This window comes from Panthera onca, chromosome A1 (assembly GCF_046562875.1).
Source record: "Panthera onca isolate mPanOnc1 chromosome A1, mPanOnc1 haplotype 2, whole genome shotgun sequence".
Classification (NCBI taxonomy): domain Eukaryota; kingdom Metazoa; phylum Chordata; class Mammalia; order Carnivora; family Felidae; genus Panthera; species Panthera onca.
The window spans coordinates 132,815,530-132,829,682 of NC_138339.1; the positions used below are offsets into that span (position 1 = coordinate 132,815,530).

At 37.3% G+C, this 14,153-nt stretch overlaps 1 protein-coding gene across 1 annotated transcript in view; it reads right to left on the reverse strand.

Moving 5' to 3' along the window:
* The window catches only part of SLC27A6 (solute carrier family 27 member 6), an 81,059-nt gene that overhangs the window by 12,830 nt on the left and 54,076 nt on the right, over positions 1-14,153 (reverse strand). Inside the window, exon 5 of the mRNA XM_060636226.3 lies at positions 6,457-6,651. Coding sequence (XP_060492209.2) covers positions 6,457-6,651 — 195 coding nt within the window. The remainder of the gene's footprint in view (positions 1-6,456; positions 6,652-14,153) is intronic.

Below are 14,153 nucleotides of genomic sequence, written 5' to 3' on the forward strand. Positions count from 1 at the left end.
AGGAGAGATTCCAGAAGTTCCGGAACTGCATTTATCATTTTGGTCAAACAGGAACAGCGCCCTTGTTCATTACCAATCTCCTTTAACATGTTTTATAGTTTTAAAACTTTGCTCAGGAGCTGATGATATCAGCATTAGTGTTGTTTCTTTCAGATTAATTGGTCAACCGCATTCATGGATGCGATTCATTCTACACCAAACCACTGTGCCTGTTGTCACATATAGGGGACTTGCAGGTCACAAATTGGGTAATTTTATCATACGAATGAAATTTAAATATATTGCAGCATCGTGAGATGGTCTGGGTCTGAGTATTAAGTTTCAGCTAGAGGGATTTTTATTTTTTTCTTGCCTTTGAGATTCCACACGATTACAAAAATGGCTGTGTTATAATAACACAAATAAAAGTAAATAAATCCCCACCTTTTAAAAAATATTTTTAAGTTTATTTTATTTATTCACTCAGAGAGAGAGAGAGAGAGAGAGAGAGAGAGAGAGAAAGAACAGCGGGGGAGGAGCAGAGAGAGAGGGAGAGAGAATCCCAAGCAGGCTCTGCACTGTCAGCGCAAAGCCCAATGTGGGGCTGGAACTCACGAACTGCGAGATCATGACCTGGGCTGAAGGCAGGCGCTTAACTGACTGAGCCACCCAGGCACCCCACATCCCCACTTTAATATCCCCTGATTGTATATGTGCACACACAGGTATAGATATGTGTGTCAAGAGCAGAGCTGCACGGGATCGCATTCGTAACAGACTAGGTAAACGGATCCCCAGCACTGTGAAGCACACACCTGGGGGCTGTACACAGTGCCTCAAGAGTTCCCATACATGTCCGCATGCTTTTGTCTATTCACATCTGTACATTTAGAAGCTGGAAAGGAAATAGAAAACTCACTGCCTCTGTTAATCGGTTATGTTTATCTTGTTTGTTTTCTGCCTTCCCCAATAGAATATAACCTGCACATCAACAGGAATCTATGTCCACTGTGTTCATTGGGTTCACAGGGTAAGGCGTACTGAAAAATTTTAATAGACTGTATAAAGGAGTTCATTTGATGAGCATCATTACAAATGTGTTTAAATTGATAGAAAGGTAGGAAACTGATTAATAAAATATACTCTCTGACAAATGAAACCATACCATTTTAGGAAGTGAAACCAATTTAAATTTCCTTGAGTTTAACCAATGAAAATGGAGCTCAAGTTAAATTACAGTGTTTCTTTAGTGTAAAAGATATCAGTCCCCGTGAGGTAAAGAATTTAACCTTAAACGCAGAATTTAACCGGAGGTCTGGCTTTCACTCTCACCTTCTGGCAGATAATCTCTATGCCCCTCCAATGCCATGGCCAACAGTATGTTTGTTAGCCTCAGGCTGTTCAGCATGTGGATAGTGACAATACGAGCTAGATTTAGTGTCTGAACCACACTGATAATGTGATGTAGGGGCGGGGCTTTGGGTCCCCTACCTTGACCTCTTGAGGGATTGGAGATGGAGGTTAGCCCCAGAAGCAGCCAACTACATTTAAATGTGGACATCAAGGCTGGTGAGTTTCCCTAGCAGCAATACTCCATGTACATTGTCACCTGTCAATTCCAGGAGAGTAATGCCATCCTGTCTCCACAGGAAAGGAGTAGAAGCCTTTGCATTTGGTGCCCTGCTGATTCTGCCCCATTGCTTCCACCTCCGTCTGATTTTCATCTGTATCCTTTAGATCCTTTAGATGTAATAAATGGTAATTATTATGCATAACAGCTTTCTGTGAGTTTTGTGAGTACTTAGTGAATTATTGAACCCAAAGGGGGCTTTAGGGACTTCAAAACTGCAAGTGCTGTCAGAGGTAAGGGCTTGTATGGATTATTGCCTAACTTCATAGTTAGCTAAATTTCCTAGTCCATAAAAAACACCTACTTTTAGGGCACCTGGGCGGCTCAGTTGGTTAAGCAACTGACTCTTGGTTTTAGCTCAGGTCATGATTTCATAGCTCGTGGGATCAAGCCTCGCACTGGGCTCTGGGCTATCAGCACGGAGCCTGCTTGGGAGTCTCTCTCTCTGCCCCTCCCCCACTCTTCCCCTCTCTCTCTCTCTCTCTCTCTCTCTCTCTCTCTCTCAAAATAAATAAACTTAAAAAAAAATGCCTACTTTTAAGATAATAAAAGTTTAAAGACATGTGAAGGAGCCTTTTATTTACACTGTACTTATGGACTTACTACTATAAGATGAAAGAATCAGCACTTGTATTTCGGCTTCTGCTCCCACCCAATTCCCATCATTGTTAGTGCTATAATTATTTTTATATTTTCAGGATTTATACTTCCATTCCATCTATAAACATAATTTGGAGCTGTTCAATCTTCTATATTTAAATGGATTCAATCAATCCTTTTAACTGAAGGTGATTCCTTCATTTCTAAGTTCTGTTTTATCTTCAGGATGACTGGACATTTTCACTAAGTGAGTTTGATAAAGTACCGCGTTCCTGTAAATACATGGGTGTTATAGTCTCTGATTTCTTAACTTTTTGGGAACACCTCTTTAGACTCAAAGAACAATGGGGTCAGAAGTAAAATTCTTCGGTGAATACATTATTTTTTTGTTTCTTTCTGGCATTGAGTGTTTTGTCCTCATTTTGAGAGAAGCCTAAGCTGTTTCGCATCTTCAACCTACAGTTTGTACAGGCTTTGTTTTCTCTGCCTCAGCATCTCCTTAGAGATCTTTAATTCGTGTTCAGTAATTTCAACAGCATATATTTTTCTGATGATCATCCTGCATTAAGTTGTTTGTTCCTGGAACACAATGTGCTCTTTTGCTAAAGATTCAAGTCTTTAAGGAAGTTTTCCTCTATTAGGTTTCAAATAAGAGTCTTCTCTTTAATTTTCTTTTTCTGCAGGGACACCAATTAGCACATGTCAGATAACTGTCTATGTTTCCAAAATCTTTCTAATTTATTTTGTATTCCTATTTGCTTATCCTTTTTACTGTGTTTGTGTGATGCCTTAATCCCATCCATCTTGCTCCCTAACAATGTTACAGCCTATAATGTGGTGTTCATTTGTGCAACACTTTCATCTTGCCTTTTATTTTTTTTTCTTTAAGCTGACTCTATCTACTTTCCAACTCCTTTTGTTGATTGACATTTCCCTGGAACTTTCCTCTCTTTTGAGCTCTTATTTTTATTTATTTATTTTTTAATTTTTTTTTTTAATGTTTATTTATTTTTGAAGGAGACAGAGAGCATGATCAGGGGAGGGGCGGGGGGGGGGGGGGGGAGACACAGCATCCAAAGCAGTCTCCAGACCCTGAGTCTCCAGACCGTCAGCACAGAGTCCAACGCAGGGCTCAAACTCACGAGCCCTGAGACCATGACCCGAGCCGAAGTCAGACGCCCAACAGACTGAGCCATCCAGGCACCCCTGAGCTCTTATTTTTAAAGAGAGTATCATTGCAATTTTTGAAATTAAGGGGAATTAAGGGAAACATTCCCTGGTCATTTCGGAGGGCTTATTATTTTCTGTGCATCCATATTATTTTTTCAGCTACCTTTTATTAAGATTTATCTTTTCTCTTTTTTTCAAGTTTTATTTTCTCTAGGGATTTTGTGTTTGTTCCTTCCCAATTATGTTATCCCTGGGTGTAGGGATAAGGAAAAGCCAGTCTGTTGCTATTATCAAATGCAGGTCCGTCCATCAAAGGCACTGTCACAAAATATAGGGTTTGCTCTGAGGGCACAAATGGCACACAGAGCCCTTCAGCTGTGTGCATTTAAATGGCAAATGTGGCACACAAGAAGGACACTTGGGTCACAGGAGCTCTGTGTTGATGCCTCTTCTTTTTCCTTCTCTGTTAATATCCCATCTTTGGAGGCTGATTTGTTTCTGAGACAGTAAGTGGAGAGGAGGCCTCCATGAAGTTTAAATTTGTGAGAGACAGACTTATCAAATCTCCCCACATGATCATGAAGCAATTATTGGTCCAAATTTTTCAGCTTCCCTGCTCTGTAACAAACTCCTATGCAAATGAAGTGAGAAAAGATAAGGTAGAATTCATTTGATATGAGGTACCACGTTTTTCATTTCCAAACTGAAAACATAACCGAGCCTAAGCTTAAAATCAGAAGTTTTCCAAATCAGTTGGAGACAATCATGCCTTCTTGCTTTATTGACAGTATTGCAGTCTGACAGGGAATTTAAGACATTTTAAAATTATAATGAAGTCAAGCCAGTAATGTAAAATACAAATCTTCTTCATTGTGCTCTTGTTGGATGATTACTTTGCAATGACTCAGCTTCACTAAAGAGCTTTAACATGAATACCATATTTTTAATGGAACACTGCAATGAGTTGAGAAAATTAACTGGGAGGAGTGTAAACCTCGGTAGTGTCAGCGCTTATTTTCCCAAAATTACTTTTCAGAATGTACATGCATGTCTGTGATGTCAATAAGACCCTCAAAATCCCAAAGAGCACATCATAAAAATAGTGTGTATCTTCTCAAGGTTACAAACATCAGAGCAATTTCTATCAGCTTTGAATCTATCTCTCTGCTTTTTAAAAATTATATGTTTATCTCTTTTGATGCTCCTCACTATTTTATATATATATTTTTTTTATTTATTTTTTTTACGTTTATTTTTGAGACAGAGAGAGACAGAGCATGAATGGGGGAGGGTCAGAGAGAGGGAGACACAGAATCTGAAACAGGCTCCAGGCTCCGAGCTGTCAGCACAGAGCCCGACGCGGGGCTCGAACTCACATACCGCGAGATCGTGACCTGAGCCGAAGTCGGCTGCTTAACCGACTGAGCCACCCAGGCGCCCCTTATTTTATATTTCTTTACTTTATATTCTTGACTACTTCCTTCTTTTTATTTCCTTTAGGCTTATTTCAGTTGCTTTTTATGTATTTAAAAAACACTTTTTAAGTGTTTATTTATTTTTGAGAGAGAGAAAGACTGTGAGCAGGGGAGAGGCAGAGAGAGAGGGACACACAGAATCCGAAGCAGGCTCTGAGCTGTCAGCACAGAACTTACAAGCCATGAGATCATGACCTGAGCTGAAGTCAGATGCTTAACTGAGCCGCCCAGGTGCCCCTCAGTTGTATTTTAATTAACCCCCAGAAATGGATATTTAGCTCACAAATTTTCAACCATTCTTATGTGAGTCCAAAAACTGTGAAATATAATGCTTTCATCTTGATTCAGCTCAAATTACTTTTTAACTTCAATTATTTTTTTTTGTTGACTCACTGGAAATTTAGTGATGTTTTATTTCCAAATATATGGGAGATGAACTAGCTGTCATTTAAAACATTTATTTCCACTTGAATTAAAATGCCGTTGGAAACATCATCTATATTCAACCCTCTGAGATTTGCTGGAATTCCCTAAGTGGCCCAGTAATCTTTGTGAATGTTTCAAAAGGGCTTGAAAAGAATGGATGTTCTGCAGTCTTTTTCAAATTATTTGTATTTATTATTATTATTGTTAATGTTGTTATTATTATTATTATTATTATTATTATTATTTGGTAGGCTCTACAACCTGTATGGAGCCCCATGCAGAGCCCAACGTGGGGCTTGAACTTATGACCCTGAGATCAAGGCTTAAGCTAAGACCAAGAGCTGGACACTCAATGGACTGGGCCACCCAGGTGCCCCTATTCTGCAGTTTTTAGAGGCAGTGTCCTATATATATTCATTAGCTCAAGTAGTTTCTTTATTGCATTATTCTGTATCATTGCAGATTTTCTTTGGCTTCTTCTATCAAACATTGAAAGAGCTATAATATAATATCCTACTATGATTCCAGCCTTATTTTAGTTCCTCTTGAGGTTACATATATTTTGCTTTATAAATTTAGAGACTATTTTCTTTACTTTCACTTTTATTCCTTAAAAAATATCGATGACTATAAACTCTATTTTGACAATTACTTTCACCAAACCAACTGAAGACATCTGTTCAATCTTTTGTCTTCCACAGTTGTTACTGAGAAATCAGCAGGAAGTTTTTTACTCCTAGATAAGTGATTTGGGGCAGCTTTTACGATTTTTAGTAGTATCTTGATTCATTAGAAGCCTGTACATAACTTTTGAGTGATATAAAAATGAAGGGTAAGCAGAAACCCTGCATTGAAAATACTCAGGCAAAATGAAAAGACTCAAATTAACATGTATTAGAAACTTTGCTTGCTGTTTATACATTACATAATGAAATTTGAAAACAGAACAAAAGACTTAGGTATCATTATCCCTACATTATAGAGGAAAACATGTGAGATGGTTAAGATTTTCATAATCTATGTTCACCTAGAGGCCATGACTTTATAGAAGTCCTCAACTTAAAAAAAAGGAAAAAGAAAGGTGATAATATTTACCATAATTCACAAACAAAAAGTCTAGAAGAGAGATAAGCAGATCTCAATATATTTCTTTTGTAAAGAAAATACCATACTTACTTTGTGAAGGAAATTTGTTCTCCCAACGGATCCAATTTTCCCATTATGATTAATTAAACAAATGTTTCCTTCAGTAGCTCCATAAAACTCACAAATCTTAATATTTCCAAATCTGTCTAAAAATTCCCTCCACACATCACTCCGTAGGCCGTTTCCAACTGCCAAACGCACTTGATGATCCTTTTCTCCTTCTCTCTGTTAGAGGAAAAGATTTGACTTGTAATTGATTCATTCTAGTTCTCAGCTCTTTCTCTCATTATTATGACTTAAATGGAAATATCCAGAAGTTGGGTGCACATATGCAATAATGGAAGGGAAGTTAAAAACAAATCATGCTTAACTCTGTTGCAGAACTACATCCAATAGCTAAGGAAACTAACACTGGCCTAGAGTAATATAGCTTTTATTATCTGGTAAAAGCTCTTCCCACATTCCAGATTATGAAAGCCTTATTTTGGTAGAGATTAGGTAAGGAAGAAAGCTTATTTCAGGAAACAAGCAATAGTTTAAAAGAATTATAAAATGTACCTGAGTTTATCCTCTCAGCTCTACTACTTACTATCTGTATAACTTGGAACAAAAGGTTGAATACCACTATAATACTATAATTCTCATTTTACTCACTTGCTGAGAACTGAGAACATCTATCTCACCTATGTACTGCAGTAGTCATGTAAACCCACCACATAGCAGGTGGGAAACAATAAACTGAGGTCATCTAATCACTATAATATATGACAGTGCAAATATTACGGCAACTACTTGTAAATATTATTTTTGAATGCATAATAGTCTCATATTTTACTTCTAATTTGTATTTTAGAATTGAAAGAGAAAACAGAACTATATTTTCTTCTACATTCAATACAATACAATACATTAAGTAACATGAATTATACACTGACCAAAAATGAGAACCTCATACCTGTTAGAATGGCAATTTTTTAAAAAGATAAGAAATAACAGGTATTAGTGAGGATGTAGACAAAAGGAAACATTTGTGTATTGTGGGTGGGAATGTGCATTGATACAGCCACTATGGAAAATGGAATGGAGATTTCTCCAAAAATTAAAAATAAAACTCCCATAGGATCCCATACAATTCCACATCTGTGTATTTATCTGAAGGAAATAAAAATGCTAACTGAAAAAGATATGCACCCCCATGTTCACTGCAGCATTATTTACAGTACCCAAGACACAAAAACAACCTAAGGGCCTACTGACAGATGTTATCAGTCAATAAATAGTGGTACACACACACACAGGACTACTATTCAGCCAAGAAAAGGTAAATATTGCCATTTGCAACAACACAGATGGACTCAAGGGTGTTATGCTTAGTGGAATAAGAAGGAAAAAGACAAAGACCATGTGATCTCACTTATATGAGAAACCTAAAAACAAAAGCAAAACCCAAAAAATCCCCAAACCAAAAGCTCACAGATATAGAGAACAGAAATGGGGAATGGGGAAGGGTGAAATGGGTGAAGGGGATCAAAAGGTACAAATTTCCTAATATAAAATAGTCATGGGGATGTAATGTTCAGCATGGTGAATGGAGTTAATAATGCTGGGCTGAATATTTCAAAGTTGCCAAGAGAGTAAATCTGTTTCCATCACAAGAAAAACAAATGTGTAACTATCTGTGATGTTGGATATTAACCAGACTTATTTTGTTGATCATTTTGCAATATACACAAACACTAAATCATTATGTTGTACACCTAAAACTTACATAGCATTAAATGTCAATTATACCTTACCAAAAAATTAGAGTCAGACTATACTATCAATGTAGTTATGGTAAATCCATGATTCCCGCTGAGCTACCTCCATCCTCACCAAAATACAAACTTAACAAGAAATAATAATACATCAACAACAGTAATAAAATAGAGAAATCAATGTCCCTGACACTTATAATTAAAAATGATAGGTTGATCACATTCTTTATCTCAGTTCCTTCTCAGTCTTAAAGGAAAGATTTCATCGATCAATTCTCAAGAACAAAGAGAATGTGAGTGAAAGGTCATTTTTGGAAACCGCAAAGTAAATAGGTAACAGCCATGGGACTAAGCAGAGTGGGGAAGGCTGACATCAAAGTCCATAGGTGGGGCACAACAAATGCCCTAAGGTGTTATGGAAGCATTCTTCAAAAAGAATGAAGAAGGTAGAAGCCTGGGTGGAAAACCAGCAGCCATACCCACAGATAACGTCGGCACAGGTGATATACATCTGGGCACCTGCCCTTGCTACACATTAGGCAAATACTGGAGATTTCCCCTCTGGAAAAGTCCATCCAGACAGACACCAGCCTGGATTGAGGAATCTACTGAAAATAGTAGTGTTAAATAAAAGGTGAGATCATTAAACTCAGAGCAAAACTAATCTACAGTGATAGAAATCAGAATATTGTAGGCATTTGGTGGGACAATGACTGACTCTTAAGGACATTCAGGGGGAAGGTCTTCATGAAAAAAAATAAAATTGCTTAAAAATACTTGAAGTGTAAATCATAATGAGAAATTTCAGCTTCAATGGAGAGTTTGAGACTAATTAGTATTGCAATACTAATTCATTTAGATCCTAACTCATTAGGCATTTAGAAAGCTCAATGCCTTTTTAAAAAGGCTATTATTAGAAATAAGATGTTGCTGCATCCCAATGTTTATAGCAGCACTATCAACAATAGCCAAAGTATGGAAAGAGTCCAAATGTCCATCGATGGATGAATGGAAAGAAGGTATGGTATATATATATGTTATATATATATGGTATATATATATATATGTTATATATATATAACATATATATATATATACTATATATGGTATACCATATATATATTGTATATATATGGTGTCTATATATGTGTATATATATATACAATGGAGTATGACTCAGCAATCAAAAAGAATGAAATCTTGCCATTTGCAACTACGTGGATGGAACTGGAGGGTTTTATGCTAAGTGAAATTAGTTAATCAGAGAAAGACAAATATCATATGACTTCACTCATATGACGACTTTAAGATACAAAACAGATGAATATAAGGGAAGGGATGCAAAAATAGTATAAAAACAGGGAGGGGGACAAAACATAAGAGACTCTTAAATATGGAAAACAAACAGAGGGTTGCTGGAGGGGTTGTGGGATGGGGGATGGGCTAAATGGGTAAGGGGCACCAAGGAATCTACTCCTGAAATCACTGTTGCACTATATGCTAACTAACTTGGATGTATATTAAAAAAAAAAAAAAAGAGTAGAATCTAGTAATTCATCACTTACATACAATATCCAGTGCTCATCAATTTTACCTAATTTTAATGAATTGAGATTTAAATTTAAAAATCGATTCTTGGTTTGAGTCATTAGAAAAATTTTAACTGTATTTGAAACAACTTGGTCATTCGAATCTATTTGCTTTAACTGTAAATTTTGTGACCTCTATATACACACCAGATTCAGGCTTAGTTAAAAAAAAAAGGGTTATAAAATATCTCAATTTTTAAAATATCTGTTATATGTTGCAATGATATTATCTTGGATATAATGGATTAAATAAAACCTATTTTTAAAATTTAAAAAAAAAAAGGATATGTGTCATCATTGTACATGGCAGGGGTGAGGGGTGTGGAAATTAGGGAGTAAATCTTTTCTCCTGGGTTGTGAAGACTTCCTAGGGGAAAATGGGCAGGACAACTTATTCATATGTTAATTTTTAAAATTAATACATTTCAATTTTTATATTAGATATTTTCTGTTCATCCGTTGAATTTGCTTTATGACCTGACAGTAATTTATGATTAAGTCTAAAGAGTCTACTCCAGACCTGGCATGCAGAAAACATTCAATAAATATTGTTGACCAATTAAAAAAAAAAAAAGAAAATGTTGCAAAAGTCAAATTGTAATTATATTTTAAACACATTCTGTGCCTCAGCTATGAATAAAATTTACATATTATAATTTCTTTATAATAAAAAACGGATGATCAACATATTTTAAAATGATCACAATTATATTGGTACCAAAGAGGGAGAAGAAATGTATGTATATATGTGAGTAGGAAGTCAGGTAGATGACAATTAAAAATCAAGGGGTGCCTGGGTGGCTCAGTTGGTTAATTGTCTGACTCTTGATATTAGCCTGTGGGACTGAGCCCTGCATAGGGCTCTGTGCTGACCCTGGAGCCTGCTTGGCATTCTTTCACTCTCCCTCTCTCCCTGCCCCTCTCCATTCCCCACCCCACCCCTTTCAAAATAAACTTTAAAAAAAGGAAGGAAAAAACCTGAAAAGTCAATAGTCATAGACATATTTTATCGAGAAATACGTGACTGTATAACAACCCAAAATATCTTAAAATAATTAAGAATGTTTACCTGCAGAGATCAGGTATTGATAGCAGGGGGTTACTATTTATCTTGAGAGATTGATTTTTTAAAACTACAGAAGTCCTTATTTGATAAAATAAAAATTAAAGAAACTAAATAAGAGGCAAACAAGAGTGTGGGTACATCAAAAATAAGACTCCAACTTGCTGATTTCCTTAGTCCCACATCAATAGGGTTTAAGGTAAACATTCTCCAGACAGAAAAAAACTCACTCAGACAAGAACAGCTCCTTCTTAGACAGAGGATTCTTTTCTACCACTAAATATAACCTTGAGCAGTTCTGTACTGGCTCCCAGCTCCCATGGGCATGTTGGATATTGCCTACCTGGCATGGAACTAGTTCATAGATTTTCCACTGCCATTTTTCTAGACAAAACAGTAGTGCTGCAAATCTTAAGAGTTATTCTGCTTGAACAGAGAACGATCCTTTATATGGTAGAACTCTTGGAAGCTTTTCAGGTCAGAGATGAGTTTCAGCAAGTATCATTATTTCTAAAATGTGTTGGCACACTCCAGAAAACAATAAGTAGGTGGTTTACAAACCAAATTTCATAGACTTTAACCTGTGTGGGCCACAGCTATAGAAGTTTACTAAATAAGGACATTCATTCAAAATAATTCAGTTGGTAGAAAAATCAAGTTATTAAAACTAGGATAAGGCTTTTGTCTGAAAAGATCAAATGCCCTTATCTAACTCTCAAGGTATCTTTATTCTATCTACTTTAAGCAGAGCCTGATGTAATGACTACATTAACCTGGCATCCACTGGCATGATGAACTGGGAGGTTGGTAGGGGTCAGGAAATGGAAAAAGGGGGTCAACAGAAAGGGAAATGTGAGAAAGAAAACATAATAAGGATTGGCAAAGGGAGCTTTAAAAAAGTGACCCTGGAATGTATGGAAATTGGAAGGTGGGCCTAAGGGTTGCTAATTATATTTGGTTTTATATGTGTACATTTTATAATTGCTCAGAAACTAGCCAGTACATCATCTAAAACACAACCAAAATTTCTCAACTTCCACCTACAATTAAAAAAAAAATCCCCTTCTCTGTCCATAAATTCCTTCAAAACTTCTTTTTTTATTAATTTTGTCTAATATTTATTTAATTTTGAGAGAGAGAGAGAGAGAGAGAATGCAAGCAGGGGAGGGGCAGAGAGAGAGGGAGACACAGAATCCGAAGCAGGCTCCAGACTCTGAGCTGTCAGCACAGACACTGATGTGGGGCTTGAACCGACAAACAGTGAAATCATGACCTGAGCAGAAGTCAGGTTCTTAACTGACAGAGCCACCCAGGCACCCCCCTTCAAACCTTGTTAGAACAAATTCCTATTTCTTCTAATTCTCCCTGAGGCAGGAAGTTACTACCTAAATATCTCTAGATATCTGAGCTGCATCGGGAATGGAATGAGGAAAGCATGCATAAATATAAGTACAATTAGATGAATGAAGGAATACATAACACTTACATATATACATGTGCAAGAGAAAGACACAGACTGGCAGAGAGAACAAGTAATGAGAGAGACAAAGTGATGGAGAGAGAGAGAATACATAAGGGACAAACAGAGACCCATGGAAAGCAGGAAAGACACAGTAAAAATGAAAGAGAGAGAGACCTACACAGAAGAAAGCAAGAGTGACACACAGAGCAAGGGACAGAGGACAGGGGCAGGAAAGGGTGGGTAGAGAGAGAAAGACAGAGAGAAAGGATAGAGTATAAATAAAAGAGAGAAAGGGACAAAGTGAAATAGAGATACAGAGAAACAAAAACACAGTCGGGGCACAAAGACAACAGTGCTTGCACACAAAGGGATGCCATCTCTCTCTCTCTCTCTCTCTCTCACACACACACACACACACACACACACTCACACACACATAGGCAGAATGGTAGAAAAAAAAAGATAAACTAGATACAGAGAAACATATTCAAAGAGAGAGAGAAAGATGCACTCACAGAGACACAAAAATAGAGACACATGGTTGCCCAGAGAGACACAGGTACTGAGACATGCAGAAAGGGATACAAGCAAATAGAGAAACAAACAAGGAAAAACAAGTAAGGTAGAGACAGACAGAGAAAGAGGGCAAATACAGAAATCCAGAGGATGATGTTGGACAAAAAACAAAAGACATGTTTGCAGCCAAATCAGCAGAAGCAGAAAGATCGAGAATATGTTTGAGTCCCTGTGTCCAGGTTATTGTATTACCTCATTTTAATCACCATGATAACCCTATAAAATAAGATGTATTATCCCCATTTTGCACACTGGGATAATGAAGTTCAGGTCCAAGGTCATAGACATGAAATAAACAAGAGACAGAATTTGAACTCATGAAAATGAAAGCCCTGTGTGGGCAGGGCTGTTGCCTTTTCTCTCCTCCGCTGTGCTCCAATGACTAGGCCAGTGCCTGGTACATAAGAGATGTTTAAAACATATCTGTGGAAGGAAGAAAGAAAGAGAGGGAAAGCAAGTCAAAAAAGAAAGGAAGACAGGGAGGGAAGAAAGGAAAAAACAGAAGAGAAAAAAACAGCTCAAGCCCCCCAACCCCATACCCCCCAAAGCCCATGTTCTATTTTTCCCAACCTTTCCCCAGGATTTTAGTAATAGGAAGCAATCAAAACATGGGTTTCTAATTCAGTAGTTAGTGCCTAAATATTTATAGACTTGCACACATGTAGAGTAAGCCATTTTAGAACACACACAAAGTATTCATTTTATCTCCAGCCATTTAAAATCCCGTTTGAATTTTTTTTGAGAGAGAGAGAGAGTGAGAAAGAGAGAGTGTGCGAGTTGGAGAGGGGCAGAGAGAGAATCCCAAGCAGTCTCTGCCCTGTCAGTGCAAAGTCGGACGCGGGGCTCGATCCCACAACCCTGGGATCATGACCTGAGCCAACCTCAAGAGTCAGACACTCAACCCACTTGAAATTTAAAAGTGAATCTGTTGGATGAATCAGACCTTTTAGGACAGCGATCCCAAGGTCTTGGATTTCAGGAGAGCACTTTTTTCATTTGCCTTTCAGTACCATGTATCCATTCCAACTTGGACGTACAATGCCCAACAGATGTGGCCATACAGGACTCACATCAACTGGAACCAAGGCTCTTGTTTCTTCAAAGTGTTCTTGGGGAGCTGTTTTTCCAGCAGTGTCTATTGGTTGAGCTGCTACAGGGCAGTCAGTGGTTGAACTACAGCAACCTCCTACTGAGTCATTTGTTTATTTATTCAACTGCTGAAGTGGGCAGGCCTCTAACAATACCCTCCTAGAAACAAAGTCTTCTTCTTCCAGAACATG